Source organism: Callithrix jacchus, chromosome 14 (genome assembly GCF_049354715.1).
Source record: "Callithrix jacchus isolate 240 chromosome 14, calJac240_pri, whole genome shotgun sequence".
In the NCBI taxonomy this organism is placed as follows: domain Eukaryota; kingdom Metazoa; phylum Chordata; class Mammalia; order Primates; family Cebidae; genus Callithrix; species Callithrix jacchus.
In genome coordinates, this window is record NC_133515.1 from 8,742,721 (window position 1) to 8,757,991 (window position 15,271).

At 38.5% G+C, this 15,271-nt stretch overlaps 1 protein-coding gene across 5 annotated transcripts; it reads left to right on the plus strand.

Annotated features, from left to right (window-relative positions):
• Positions 1–34: 34 nt before the first annotated feature.
• Positions 35–12,244, plus strand: MRPL30 (mitochondrial ribosomal protein L30). Of its 5 annotated transcripts, XM_008980119.5 has the most exons (7): positions 136–203; positions 314–1,008; positions 3,539–3,616; positions 5,280–5,360; positions 9,772–9,918; positions 10,134–10,207; positions 10,830–12,244. In XM_008980119.5, exons 2-7 carry the CDS (start codon positions 925–927, stop codon positions 10,960–10,962), a joined length of 597 nt encoding a protein of 198 aa, XP_008978367.1. In that variant the 5' UTR covers positions 136–203; positions 314–924; the 3' UTR covers positions 10,963–12,244. The 5 variants fall into 5 exon arrangements, with proteins under 5 accessions (XP_035127609.1, XP_008978367.1, XP_008978369.1 ...); XM_035271718.3 differs by lacking the exons at positions 136–203; positions 314–1,008 and adding an exon at positions 35–96; XM_008980121.5 differs by lacking the exon at positions 314–1,008 and having other exon boundaries at positions 136–249.
• The last annotated feature ends 3,027 nt before the right edge of the window (positions 12,245–15,271 follow it).

The window sequence follows — 15,271 nt, forward strand, 5'->3', positions numbered from 1 at the left end:
AAGTGGTCATGTGACACCCACGCGCCTGCGCTCTCTTTCTAGGGCGTTTCCTGAGAGGGAGGGATTTCGCCGGAACAAAATTGCTCTGGTTTGCAGGTGCGCTGACTGCAACGGCAGGCTTTGGGTGTAGCACTTGGTAGTTCTTCCTCTGCTCTACTTCCCTTTGGTGGAAAACTTCAGGGCTGAACGTTTAGTAGGTGCTGGTGAGTGGGGAATGAGTGGCCGAAAGTACTGCATTCTTCGCCAGGTGTATGTATCCAGGAACCCTCTGCAGATCCTAATTGATTTTCCCTATTGCGTTCTGAATTGGCAGGTTACGGCGACCTAAATGGGTCTGCGCCTGATCCCGTCACATTGGCTCCCGAAAGGCCATTGGTCTGCAGTATGCTGTTTCCCAATTCGCAGAATCCAGGGCCACGCGGCTTCTTGTGCCTAGATTCTTGGAGCTCAAGGACTGAGCCGCCGAGGCTGGACAGCTTGGGAAAGGGAACCCAAGCAGCATTTTTCTGTGCTTCTGCTTTATTCATAACTTAGGGTTGCCACTGGAAATTAGGATTACTTTTCCTTTTTTAATGAAGACAGAAAATTGCCTTTCTATTTTTGTATTGCTTCATTTTATAATGCAAACATTCCAGAGTTGGCAGAATAGTTGCCATTTTATTAAAAACTGATTTGTTACCATTTTGATGGAGACCTACCGAAAGCTATTTGTTCTACCCTTTTGGCCAAGAGGCAGTAATGAGGACTGCCTACTACTTGTTAGGGACTAGTTCAGAGAAGAGACACGCTTCCAGCCTTCAGAGATTTCTGGTGTCTCTGCAAGAGTGATTCTATGTTTTGCATTTCAGAAGTGTTTTTCCCCCTTTAATAATTACATACATTGTCAGTTTAGAGAAAGAAATCGCTTTTTAGCATTCCTGTTGCATGCATGGTCATTGTAAAAAGACAAAAAGAACTACCTGTCGGTGGAGGGGGAGAGGAAAAACTCCTTTTTTCATAACCCCAGGGGTGAGTTAATTTTATTCTGACGACCTTCCAGAGTTTTTCTGTGAATACACACATTCGCAAACATTTAAAAAAATAGAAATGGGATCATACTTCTCATGTGATGCCTGATATTTTCCTATTTTTACAGTAGGAGACACTAATTGCTTCAATGTCTAAGAGTCAGGTGCCTAATTAATAATAACTTTTACTTTATTAAAACGTATTCCTTGAGTCAAACGTGGTGACACACACCTAGCTCTAATTACTGGGAAAATTGAGGATTGCTTGAGGCTAAGAGTTCAATACCAGGAATATAGTGAGACTCTGTCTCTAAAAACTTGTAACTTTTGATTGTCACACCTTCTAAAGTTTGTCAATATTTAAACTTCTGTTATTCTGCAAAAATATATTATGTGGCGACTATAGGGTAGACAACGATGCTTGGGTTACTTCTGTGAATATAACAGACCAAAAACGACGGGATCTAAAAACACTTGTCCTATGGAATTAGCATGCTATTGAACGGACATGCACTAAACAACAAACCTAACAGATAATTAAGTTAGGTTAGAAGATAACACAATAGAAAGAAAAGTAAGGTGGAGTTAGGAGTGTTGACAGTTGTGGTGTGGGTGAAAATGTTCAATGAAGTGAGCTGGGTAAACCTCATTCAAAAGGTGAGATTTGAGCCAGATTACAGATCTGGCTCTGGGTATGCTCATTGCCACTAACTGCTATTGCTTTACATCCTCTCAGCTAACAGAGTTAGCCCATGTATACATGCATATCTATAATTATTTCTATACCCCTCAATATCTATATTAAGCTAAACAAGAGTTCCAATGCCAATCTAGTGTATAAGGATCGCTGTAGGCTTTCCCTTTTGCTTATGTGTAACCTCCCACTTCAACAGCGAGAATCCTGGCTCTCTGGAATATTTTTGAGTAGAATGAGATAATCTGAGATTTAATAAGAAGATTTATTGCTGATACACAAAAGAGATATTCAGGGAATTGGGATAAAAGCAGAAGTCGTTAGGATTTTGTTGAGACCTAAGTGATAAGAGATTTTTTAGAGTGTGAAGCTAAATAAGTTGGATTAATACGTAATGCTAACCTTGAGAGGAGGAAATATGGCAAAATAATTTAGCATTAGATAGGTTCAGTTGCTGAGGAATGTTTCTGAGGTCTGGCTCTTTACAGAAAACATCTTGCATTGATTCTCAGAGTTCCCATTGCTTTTCCACATCACAGGAAAGACTTGCAGAACTTGAATGAGCTAGAATCTGTGAAACACTGAATTACAACACTTAACCTACTTTAATGTGTTAGAGCAGAAGTCTCCAAACCCCCAGGCCTCACACCCAGACCAGTTGGTGGCCCCTTAGGAACCAGGTGGCACAGCAGCCAGCAAGCTGAGGTTGAGTGAGCATTACCACCTGAGCTCCCCCTCTTGTCAGAGCAGTGCAGCATTAGATTCTCATAGGAACATGAATGCTATTGTGTACTATGCATGCAAGGGATCTAGGTTGCATGCTGCTTATGAGAATCTAATGCCTGATGATCTGAGGTGGAACAGTTTCATCCTGAATGCTTCCCCACCACCCCTCCCTATTCAAGGAAAAATTGTCTTCCACAAAACTGGTCCATTGCCAAAAAAGTTTGGGGACCACAGTGTTAAGAGTATTCTTATTAGCTTTGTAATAATCTAATAATAAAGTTGCCATTCATTGAGGGCTTCCCACATACCAGGAACTGTTTTAGGTGTTTTATAGAATAACTTAGTTGCAAGACAGGTATTTTCTTTCTTTTCTGAGGGAAAAGTTGTAACACAAATTAATTAACCTGTCCGAGATATACATGTAGTTCATGAACTTAATCTTTCTGCTTTCAGTATAAGTCAGTATAGAAGGCTATAGTTTTTTCGTGTCTAATTAAATAAATATGACTTTTCTAGGTTTTAGATGCAATGCATGTGCATTGAGAATAGTTAAAAAAATATAAATAAGCAAAAAAGTTCTATTTTTTTAAAATGCACTTGCCTAGGAATTAGGAGAATGGGATTCTAGACTACTTACTCTATTGATAACTGGTTGCTCTTGGGTAAATTATTGAACTTTCTGGAATTCATGATCCTCATTCATAAAGTAAGGGTATGGGCAGTCCTAATTATAGGAGTTGGAATTTCTTCAGTCCTTTCTAGGTCTTTAATTTTCTGTGATTCTATGACAAAGTATTCTTTATCTGCCTTCATTGTTGAAGAAGACACTTTAAATGATAGTAAACTCTCATTTCCTGGTTTTGTGGAATCAATCTAGGTCTGACTCATTTGATGAAAATGGGATGTGGTTAATGTTGTGTATAATTACGACCTGTGGTCGAATAAAACATTTCTAAATCAATTCTTGCCCTTATTAAAATAAGGGCATTATTAATTTACTGTTAAACTTCAGTCACATTTACAATTAATTTGCTGCTTAGCTTTTTAATACTAGAGAAGGGGAAACCTGTTTATTTCCAAGACTGATGGGTCTGCTTCTTATTTCTTATAGCCTCTAAAGAGAGCAATCACTACACTTATGGCTGGGATTTTGCGCTTAGTTGCTCAGAGGCCCCCAGGCAGACTACAGGTAAGTATTTCTCTTCATGACTTCTTTTTTTTCTACCCCTTATGAATTTTTTTCTTTGTCATTACAAAACATATAGGCAAGTTAACTTCTACCAGTTCCTTTTTGAAATTTTTGACATTTTGGAAGTAAATCTTGCTTATTTATGGTTTATCTGCTGTTTTATCCTTGAAGATCTAGAATCAAAAAAGATCTTTTTCTGGAAAACCTGCCAATAAAAAATGGCTGTCATTGATTCCCCTTGGTCTGTCTTAAAGTTTTGTTTTTTTTCCCTTCGATTATGGAAGGAATGCATTTTCAATAAGAAAATGTTAGAAAATTGTAGAAAATCAGAAGGAAGATAAATAATCTCTAAGAGACCATCAGTGTTAGTACTTTCATGTATCTCCTTCTACACTTGCTTTTAAAAAGGGCACTGGTGCAGTCTAATCTACTCATAAAGGCCAGAGCCTAGATGTGCCTATAGATCTGCTCCTGGCTATACAGATGACAGTAATGGAAGGGGCTTTATATATATTACCTTAACCTTAGATTAATCCTGTGAGGTCAATATTATTACTTTTTAGAGTTGAGGAAACTGACCCTCTGAGAGGGTAAGTGTCTCATGTCTCACAGCTAGTAGACAGCTGAACTAAGCCCAGTGCTTCTCTTCTAGCGGTTTATGCCATCTCTGCAATGCAGGAAAGGCTGGGAGGGAATGAGGGGAATGACTTACCCATTCCTGGAACAGTATCCTGGTATGAAAGGTTGGCAGTGAATCCTTTTTCTTCAGTAACCTGAGAGAAATGGGACTGGAGGAATGTAGAGCAGGAACAAGCGATGGGAACTGGGAGTGATGACGTTAGGACTAGAAAGGAAACTAGAAACTCATTTTGGATTTCTTTTATATTGTCTTGTTAAATGTGAATTATTGCACATTGTCTAGAGCAAGAGTTGATAAACTGTGGCCTCTAGGCCAAATTCAGCCTGCCACCTATTTTTTGTAAATATAATTTTACTGAAAAATAGCCACACCGGCTGGGCGCGGTGACTCATGCCTGTAATCCCAGCACTTTGGGAGGCCGAGGTGGCTGATCACGAGGTCAAGAGATCAAGACCATCCTGGCTAACAGGGTGAAACCTCATCTCTACTAATAATACAAAAATTAGCTGGGCGTGGTGGTGCACGCCTGTAATCCCAGCTATTCGGGAGACTGAGGCAGGAGAATTGCTTGAACCCAGGAGGCGGAGGTTGCAGTGAGCCGAGATTGTGCCACTGCATTCCAGCCTGGCACCTGGTGATGGAGTGAGACTCTGTCTCAAAAAAAAAAAAAAGAAAAATAGCCACACCTGTTTGCATATTGTCTGACTGCTTTTACCCTATAATGGCGAAGCTGAGTTTTGGCAATGGAGACTACATAGCTTTAGAGCTGGAAATATTTACTATCTGGTCCTTTACAGAAAACAGTTACCAATTCATGGTCTAAAAGTCTAAATTTATATGCCTTTAGCTTTATATTATGTTAGTGCTTAGATGGGATGCATTCACTCAGCTAGGGAGCTACGATATACCTTTAATAATTATAGGGTAGGTTGGAACTGATTTCTGCTCCTTAAAGATTGGTGGGTATGGATTTCTGTACTAGACAGAATTCTTAAAAAGCAAATGATTTATATCATATTTTAGACCGTGACAAAAGGTGTGGAGTCTCTTATTTGTACAGATTGGATTCGTCACAAATTCACCAAATCAAGAATTCCAGATAAAGTAAGAACAGAGATTTTTGTTTTTAATGTTAGCATTGTTTTAAAAAAATATGTTTTAAGTGGTACCTATTTTCATAATATTGAAAGATGTTAACGTTAAATTATATGTGGATGTAGGTGGTGGTACAGTTTAAAGCATAGTGGGATTTATGTAAATGGTGATTATTAAAAATAAAATTGTTCTGTCACTTGTGTCACTGGCCTTCACAGTAGTGGGCTTTTATTATTTCTATCTTTATTACTGCTTATGGTTTGTATATGTGTGTTTGTACCTCACCATTGTCCTGAGAAAACAGTGGGTCTTCCTACTCAGGCTCTCACTATGTCAGTCTTCATTTTCACTTTCTGTATTAATCATTGCTACTTTGGGTCTTTCAGTTTTCTCTGTTTGATTTATGTGTACCTATCGTTCTTTTAGATAATACTAAGCCCTCCATTGACTTTTGTTTAAAATTTTTTTTTAAAGAGAGTCTCGCTTTGTTGCCCAGACTGGAGTGCAGTGGTGCAATTTCAGCTCACTGCAACCTCCATCTCCCGGGTTCAAACAATTATTGTGCCTCAGCCTCCTGAGTAGCTGGGATGACAGGCCCGTGCCACCACACCTGGCTAATTTTTTTATTTTTAGTAGAGATGAGATTTCATCATGTTGTCCAGACTAGTCTTAAATTCCTGGTCTCAAGTGATCCACCCAGCTTGGCCTCCCAAAGTACTAGGATTACAGGCACCCAGTCTATTTTTGTTTGTTTTTTAATTAATAGACTTTATTTCTTCGAGCAGTTTAGGTTTGCAGAAACATTGATTCTGAAGTATAGAAAGTTCCTATATGCTCCTTCCTCCCAACATACACAGTGTCTCCCACAACTGATGAACCAACAGGGCACATTATTATTAACTAAAAACCATAGTTTACACTAACTTTCACTCTTCATGTTGTGAAATTCTGTAGGTTTTGACAAATGGATAATGTCATGTATCCACTCTTACAGTATTATACAGAATAGTTTCACTGCCCTAAGTATCACCTGTGCTTCACCTATTTATCCTCCTACCTCCAAGCTTCTGGGCACCACCGATCTTTTTACTGTCTCTATAGTTTTCCTTTTCCAGAAATCATATGATATATAGCCCTTTCAAACTGGCTTCTTTCTCTTAGCAATATACCTATGAGGTTCCTTCATGTCTTTTCGTGGCTTGCTAGCTTATTTTTATTGCTCAATAAAATCTCATTGTACAGGCATACAGTTTATTTCTGCATTCACCTATGGAAAAACATCTTGATTGCTTCCAGTTTGGGGCAGTAATGAACAAAGCTTCTATAAACATTCATGTATAGATTTTTGTGTGAATATAAATTTCCAACTCATAGGTAAATACCTAAGAGCACAATTGCTGGATTGTATGGTAAAGACTATGTTTAGCTTTGTAAAGCCTGGGTTTTTTGTTTATTTGTTTTGGGCAGGGCTAACCTAATATTTTTTATTTGTGGTATTTTACCACAAATAAAAAATATTAGGATTCCATCTTAACCACTTTGAAGTGTACTATTCAGTGGCATTAAGTACATTGACATTGCTGTGCAACTGTCATCACGACCAGCCATCTCCAGAACTTTCATCTTGCAAAACTGAAACTCTATATCCACTAAATAATAATTGCCAACTTAGAGAACATAGGGAGACCCAGTCTAAAAAAAAAAATTAGGTGGGTGTTGTGGTACACACCTGTAGTCCTAGCTACTCAGGAGGCTGAGTCGGGGGGACTACTTAATGTCAGATGGTTAAAGCTGCAGTGACCTATAATTGTGCCACTGCACTCCAGCCTGGGCAGCAGAGCAAGATCCCCATTTTCCCCTCTCCCTAGCTCTTGGGGACTGTCATTCTCCACTGATTTTCTTAAAAGATAAAACAGTATTACCATTGACTACTTTGATACCTTTAATGTGGTTAGTGTTCTTTTATAAGAAATCTCATCCAGTTACAATGGCTCATGCCTGTATTGCTAGCACTTTAGGAGGCTGGGGCTGGAGGATCCTTTGAGCCCATGAATTCAGGACCAGCCTGGGCAGCATAGTATGACTCCATATCTACAAAAAAAATTTAAAGATTAGCTAGGTGTGGTGGTGCATGCCTGTGGTCCCAACTACTCGGGGGTCTGAGATGAGAGGATCACTTTAGCCCAAGAGGTCAAGGCTGTAGTGAGCCATGGTGGCATTGGTGCACTTCAGACTGGGCAACACTGTGAGACCCTGTCTCAAAACAAACTAATGAAATCTTTTTATTTTTCAAGTCATTGTAAAGGCTCACCATAGTTGTGAATAGTTTAACTTGATTCCCCCATGACTTTTCATGCTTTTTTCTATATTAGCCACCCTGAACCACTTGCTTTTCCAAAATATTTTGTGTTCTTTCATATTGTTCCTTTAAATAGTCTCACCATTCTTTAATGCACCTACCCATTCCTCCGATCTCCACCATCTTTCTCATCCTAATCTCTTCAAAATCCCTAGAAAAATATAAACAAGCTAAACTAATTTACATTCCCACCAACAGTGTAAAACCATAAAAACCTTAGAAGAAAACTTAGGCAATACTGTTCAGGACATAGGCATGGGCAAAGACTTCATGACTAAAACACCAAAAGCAATTGCAACAAAAGCCAAAAATGACAAATGGGATCTGCTTAAACTAAAGAGCTTCTGCACAGCAAAAGAAACTAGCATCAGAGTGAACAGACAACCTACAGATTGGGAGAAAAATTTTGCAGACTACTCATCCGACAAAGGGCTAATATCCAGAATCTACAAGGAACTTAAACAAATTTACAAGAAAAAAACAACCCTATCAGAAAGTGAGCAAAGGATATGAACAGACACTTCTCAAAAGAAGACATTTATGTGGCCAACAAACATGAAAAATAGCTCATCATCACTGATCATTAGAGAAATGAAAATCAAAACCACAATCAGATACCATCTCATGCCAGTCAGAATGGTGATTATTAAAAAGTCAAGAAACGATAGATGCTGATGAGGCTGTGGAGAAATAGGAATACTTTACACTGTATACATTTCTACAATACTATTTTTAATCTTTGAATAATATTCTTTTTTATTAAAAATACCATCTTTTGGGGGGTCTATTTTTTTTCTCAATCTGATTCCTCAGAAGTATGACTTTTGATCTAACGTCTTTGAGACCTTTATATGTATATGAGTCTTAGAAACAGTATTTATAGAATATATTACATATGCACACTCACATTTTGTACAGATGCACATAACATCTTACAACACATAATCATGTGGACATTTCTTTTCGTTTTTTGCCTAAGAATATATTATGGCCATCATTCAATGTGAGGACCTGCAAAGATAATAAAACCTCATTCATTTTAATGGTAATATTGTATCCTATAGGATATATTAGAATTTGTGTATTTGCAGCAGGTGTGGTGGCTAATGCCTGTACTCCCAGCACTTTGGGAGGCCGAGGCAGGTGGATCACTTGAGGTCAGTAGTTTGAGACCCTGGCCAACATGGTGAAATCCTGTCTGTACTAAAAATACAAAAATTAGCTGGGCATGGTGGCATGTGCCTGTAATCCCAGCTACTTGGGAGGCTGAAGCAGGAGAATCACTTGAACCTGAGAAGCAGAGGTTGCAGTGAGCCGAGATTGCACCATTGAACTCCAGCCTGTGCCACAGAGTCAGACTCTGTCTCAAAAAAAAAAAAGAATTTGTGTATTTGCATCATTTCACTTAGTTTTATTAATCATTTTATTTAGAATGGAGGCACCATAATGTAGTTACCCTAGTGAGGAGCATGGGTTGCCTTTAAATTTTTGAGTATTACAAATAGTGTTACAATACACATTCTTATTTGGTACATTTTGTATACTTAGAGGAGTGTTTCTGTGAGATAGCTTCTTAGAACCTTTTGATTCTTAGATAATTAATTCAAATATTAGCTCTGTGGCACTATTTCTGATACATCATAGTCAGTTCATTAGTCATTTGTATTCTCATAATACTTTGTAGATTGTTTTTATAATACGTTTTATTTTCATTTTTAACTTACATGTTTGTTCTCCAATTTGACAGTCAGCCCTTCACCTGAGAATAGGGAGGGAAGAGGATGTAGCCCAGTGCCCAGCTCACAGCTGCTTACAGATTCTCCTGGCGTTTACATTATTTAATGTCATCTGTTTGCTCCTGCTTTGTTCTACAGGTTAAACTCCATCTATTTGAGTAATCAGACTGATAGAAATGTTCTATTTGAGGTTGAGGATTACATAATGATTAAGGATGAGATAATTATGTAGTTGTGTATGTGTATGCATCTTTTAAGAAAAAATGGGAGGTACATAGAAACTGTGTAAGTTGACAATTCACCATTTATAATTCTTCCTGTCTAGGTGTTTCAGGCCTCACCTGAAGATCATGAAAAATATGGTGGGGATCCACAGAACCCTCACAAACTGCATATTGTTACCAGAATAAAAAGTACAAAAAGACGTCCATATTGGGAAAAAGATGTAATAAAGATGCTTAAATTAGAAAAAGTATGCAATTATTTTAATAATCTTTAATGTTGTTTATATTTGCTTTAAATTTTATACTTTTAAAACTTTAAGATATTATTTCTTGTATATTACTTAGAGTAACATATTTATAAATTTGACTTAGAATGAGCCTTCAATTTAACATTTTACTGAAACATGGAGCTATCTGCTTTTCAGATTGATTTATAACATTGATTTGTTGTTGTTGTTCACAGGCACATACCCCTCAGGTTCACAAGAATATCCCTTCAGTGAATGCAAAATTGAAAGTGGTTAAGCATTTGATAAGGTTTGTTGTTTCTTCTTAGCTGTTTTTAAAATGTATTGCCTAGTGTAATTCTTTTTTTTTTTTTTTTTGAGACAGAGTGTTGCTTTGTTGCCAAGGCTGGAGTGCAGTGGTGTGATCTCAGCTCACTGCAGCCTCTGCCTCCTGGGTTCAAGTGATTCTCCTGCCTCAGCCTCCCGACTAGCTGGGATTACAGGCCTCTGCCACCGTGCCCAGCTAATTTTTTATATTTTTAGTACAGACAGGGTTTCACCATGTTGGTCAGACTGGTCTCGAACTCCTGACATCAGATGATCTGCCCACCTCGGCCTCCCAAAGTGCTGAGATTCCCGGCCAAAAACTTTTTTAAAAACTAAAATTTTGTTTTTTTAATTGACAGGTAATAATCTTACATATTTATGGGGTGCATAGTGACGTTTCAATATATAATAAAGTACGGTGATCCAATCAGGGTAATTGGCATATCAGTGGTCTCAGACATTGATCATTTCTTCGTGTTGGGAGCATTCAATGTCCTCCTTCTAGCTCTTTGAAACTATGTGTTATTGTTAACTGTAGTTATCTTGCAGGGTATAGAACACCAGAACTTATTCTTCCTATCTAAACACATTTTCTTGTGTCACAGAATCAAGCCCTTGAAGTTGCCACAAGGACTTCCAACAGAGGAGAACATGTCTAACACGTGCCTCAAAAGCACTGGGGAATTAGTAGTGCAGTGGCATCTGAAACCTGTGGAGCAGAAAGCAGATGAGGCCTAGAGCAGCTTCGAATTGTAAAATCCAAATTGTTTTTATTTAAAGATAGTGAGAAAGTGTTTTCATTAAAATATGTTTTAAAAACCATTTTCAGTGACTAAACCTGCTACAATTCTTTTTTACTACAGACTTGGAGATTTTAGTGTAATTTGGTTTAATTCTCTGTCCTTTCCCTTTCACTTTTTCACTCCAAAACTGGGATTGTTTGAACATCTAGCTTCAGGTCTACTGCCACCTTAGCAAGTGTCATTAACTATTTTATAAAAATTGTGGTGGTGCTGTTGTTTTTGAGACAGGGTCTTGCTCTGTCACCCAAACTGGAATACAGTGTCATGATTTTAGTTCCCTGCAGCCTCGACCTCCCAAGCTCAAGTGATCCTCCCACCTCAGCCTCCAGAGTAGCTGGGACTACAGGCAGTGTGCCACCACACCCAGATAATTTTTTTAAGTTTTTTTATAGACAGGGACTCATTGTGTTGCCCAAGCTGGTCTCAAACTCCTGGGTTCAAGCCATCCTCCTGCCTCAGCCTCCCGAAGTGCTGGGATTTCAGGCATGAGCCACTGTACTCAGCCAAAATTGTTTTTTTAAGTGAATTCAACAATTTCTGTGAGTGACTCTTTGTGTGAACACTGTGCTATGTGTTGGAGAAATGCAAAGCTGACCAAAACATGGTCCCCACCTTTTGGAACTTATAGTCTGTTCTGGGGAACAGAGATTCAGCCAAAGTTGAGAAACACTGGATGCCAGCTAGATTATCTGTTTTGTGCTTTAATGTCTATGTACTTGTAGATACATGTGAATATGGGTTCATTTTATCCCTAAATTTAATACTAAAACCAGCATGTATTTTCTAATGCTAAATCTAATTTGGCCTGAACTTTATTATTGCACACTGCCTGAACAAAACATATTCATCTCTATGTAAATTTTTTCCTCATGGAACAAGGGTATGAAATGAAAATATATTAGGATTTATTCAAAAACAGACTATTCTGTTTTCAGCTTCAAAATTATTCTTTGAATCCTAAGGAACCTCTGTCAACAGTTGAGGTTGCTATTGAAAAGAAAAAAGAAGGAGGCAGAAATCTCTCAGACAGAATTATTTTATTTCCTTTTTTTGTTTATTTCAGATACCTGGAGGTGGGGGAGAAGTAAGAATTTTAAGGGAGGTTTAATAGTGGGAAATCTTGTGACAGCTGATTGAAGAAGATGTTGAAAGTAGCTCTGCATTCTAGTCACCCTTTGCTTTCCTTTGCCTCTTAATAAAATTTGGCTTGGCAACAATGACATTGTCATGCTTATTGTCCCAATATCCATCCTGTCATAGATCTTAATGGTTTTGATCATTGCATTAAAATGGAAGTAGCACTCGCAGTGAAACCAGATCTATTAATAAATAAGCTTAAAGGCAATTGTGGTTTTAATTCCATAGTTACTGAATATCCAGCGTGTATAAGGCCTGGAGGGGATATAAAGCCAAAGGACATTAACTTCTAAGAGCGCAGTCTAGTTGGAAAGAAACCTGTATGCCACAACATACGGTGTCCTTGCCTGTGTGGGTTTGAAGTCGTCTGTGTAAATAAAAGTAGCCTCTGCTAATTTAGTGCCATCTCTTTTGCTGTGCTTATTTTTTTTCCCTTTGGAGACAGGGTCTCACTCTGTCATCCAGGCTGGAGGGCGTCAGTGTGATCACAGCTCACTGTAACCTTAGGCCCAAGTGATACTCCCCCCTAAGGCTCCTGAATAGCTAGGACTACAGGTGCATGCCACCACTTCCAGGCAGTACTTAAAAATTTTTTTTTGTAGAGGCAAGGTCTTGCTGTGTTGCCCATGCTGATCTAGCACTCCTAATCTCAAATGATTCTCCTGCCTCAGCTTCCCAAAGTGCTGGGAATAAAGGTATGAGCCACTTTGCCTAGCCTTACTGTACTAATATTAACATCATGTAAATTGGGGAAAATACCATGGTCAATTTTTACTCAAACAGTAAGAAAGGTTGAGTAACATTTTAACCTCAACAGCCCATAGCTAGAAGAGGGGATCTAAACGTTAAGTATTTAGAAATGAAATTGTCTACAAGAAGGAAAGTCTTTTGTGAGAATACGGGCATAGGCCAGTGGCATTAGTTTTCTATTGCTGCAGAACAAATTACCACAAATTTAGCTGCTTAAAACAACACACACTTACTGTCTCACAATGTCTGGGTCAGAAGTCTGGGCGTGGCTTTAGCTGGGTAGTCTGCTTAGGATCTCAGTGCTGGAAAACATGTCTGCCCAAGCCAGGTGCATATCATATCCTTGACACGGAAAGGATCTACTCCCAAGCACTCTCGGGTTGTTGGCAGAATTTCTTTCCTTATTGCTGTAGGTATGGGGGATTGATCAGGGTTGCTGGCAAAACTATAAACATTATAGAATAATCACAAACCTTCTTGGAAGACCGGGAGGTTTTGTAAAACCAGGAAAGAATGGGTGGAAGGCAGCTAGTTGTTTTATCTTGAGACTTGAAGCATAGGGCAGTTAAAAGGAGAACGCAAAGGAATTTATCTAAATGGCTTGTCCTAAGACCAACCTTTGCCCATCTGCACTTCACTGCCTCCTACTTGGGGGTTGGCAGAAGTTTATTACCTGCAAAAGGTGTTTACTTTAGGCCTCAGAACCTGGCCTTTAACCAGTATTCACAAGTGTGTTGACTCAGAGCCTCTGTTGTTAAATCTATACTGAATAAATGCGTGGTTGGACTGTGGCTGCTATCTCTCTCAGGAGTGTCAGTGAGTGGCCACAGATGGCCCTAGCCCACTCTCTCGCTGGAGATTTGTGTTTGAGTGAATTTGTTCATCCATTGCTGGGTCAGACCCCTACATGTAGGATTCATGGCAAGTTGCTTCTTCAAAACCAGCATTGGAGAGAGACTAGCAAGATGGGCACTACACTCTTAGGTCATCACATAAATGCAATCATGTATCTCACATCACCTTTTTTGCATTCCATTTATTAAGAACAAGTCACAGTTCCTACCTACACTCAAGGAAGGGAGGAATTACACAAAGTTGTGACCACCAGGAGGCAGGGCTCATGGAGGCCTCCTTAAAGTCAGCCAGCCAAGCCTGATAAATTGATCCGAGAGCTTATCATAGTGACTGTGTAGTTTAGAAAGTTTCTTCAGATTGGCATTCCTTTGCCTCATATCATCATTTCAAAACCTTATAAGGGTGTATTCCTCAGTCTTGACTTTGTGTCTCTGAATATTGCTTTGTTTATTGTCACCTGCCTTCTTTCAGGAGGTTTTGCCTGGGATCTGGTGGCCTTTGGTCAAGCCCAACAATACAAGTTACCCAAACACTACCCTTAAGGACCACTGCAATTCTCTTAGGTTCTCCTCAATCTAAAATTGAACCTGTTTCAGCCCAAATGCCTGTTTTCTTCATTTTTTTCCTCATAAGAATATTAACTTGTATGCCAATTATCTAACTGGCACCATTTCACCAAGGACAATCTGGAGTCGCACAGGCCATTTTAGGGAGCTTTTGACATGAACAGATTGCTTCTTTGGGAGGTACCTTAGAAAGCTAAGAAATCTCTATGAGGAGATTGTCTTGTTTTTCTCAAAATAAGATAGTTTTGTTTAACATAGGTAATATCCCTTCCTTCCTTTCCATACTTTGAGGATTAATAAGTGCTGGCTTTTTCTTATCATACAGCTTGTTAAAATTTTCAAGGGTCCAAATTACTGTCTGAACCATTTGCCACTCTTCATGTATATCTATCAAAATCTGCTTTTCTACATCAAAATTTTTCTCTCAATTAAGACCTGAGGTAAATAATTAATAAGGAATCCTTGGAAGACTGGAAATTCTAAAATAAGAGTCAGATACAAAACACTGGTCACTAAAATTCTTACCTCAATTAAGACCTGAGGTAAATAATTAATAAGGAATCCTTGGAAGACTGGAAATTCTAAAATAAGAGTCAGATACAAAACACTGGTCACTAAAATTCTTACCTTAATTCTTAATGTGTTAGAATGGTAATCAATTAACAAACTATGAAAATGTATTTGGATATTATTTTTTGCCTCAAAATTGTTAAAAAAAAAAAACATGAAATGTGCTCAAGAAGAAAAACAATTTATTTCCTGTTCTCTAGTTTTATTTATTATCTGAGAAAAAGAAAATTTGTTGATCACTTTAAAGATAATATAAACAGCAGGGAATTGTGCCCCCCTCCCCTGCCCCACTCCCATTCCTGTAATCCTAGCGCTTTGGGATGCCAAGATAGAAGGATCGTGATCCAATAGCCAAGACATATTCAC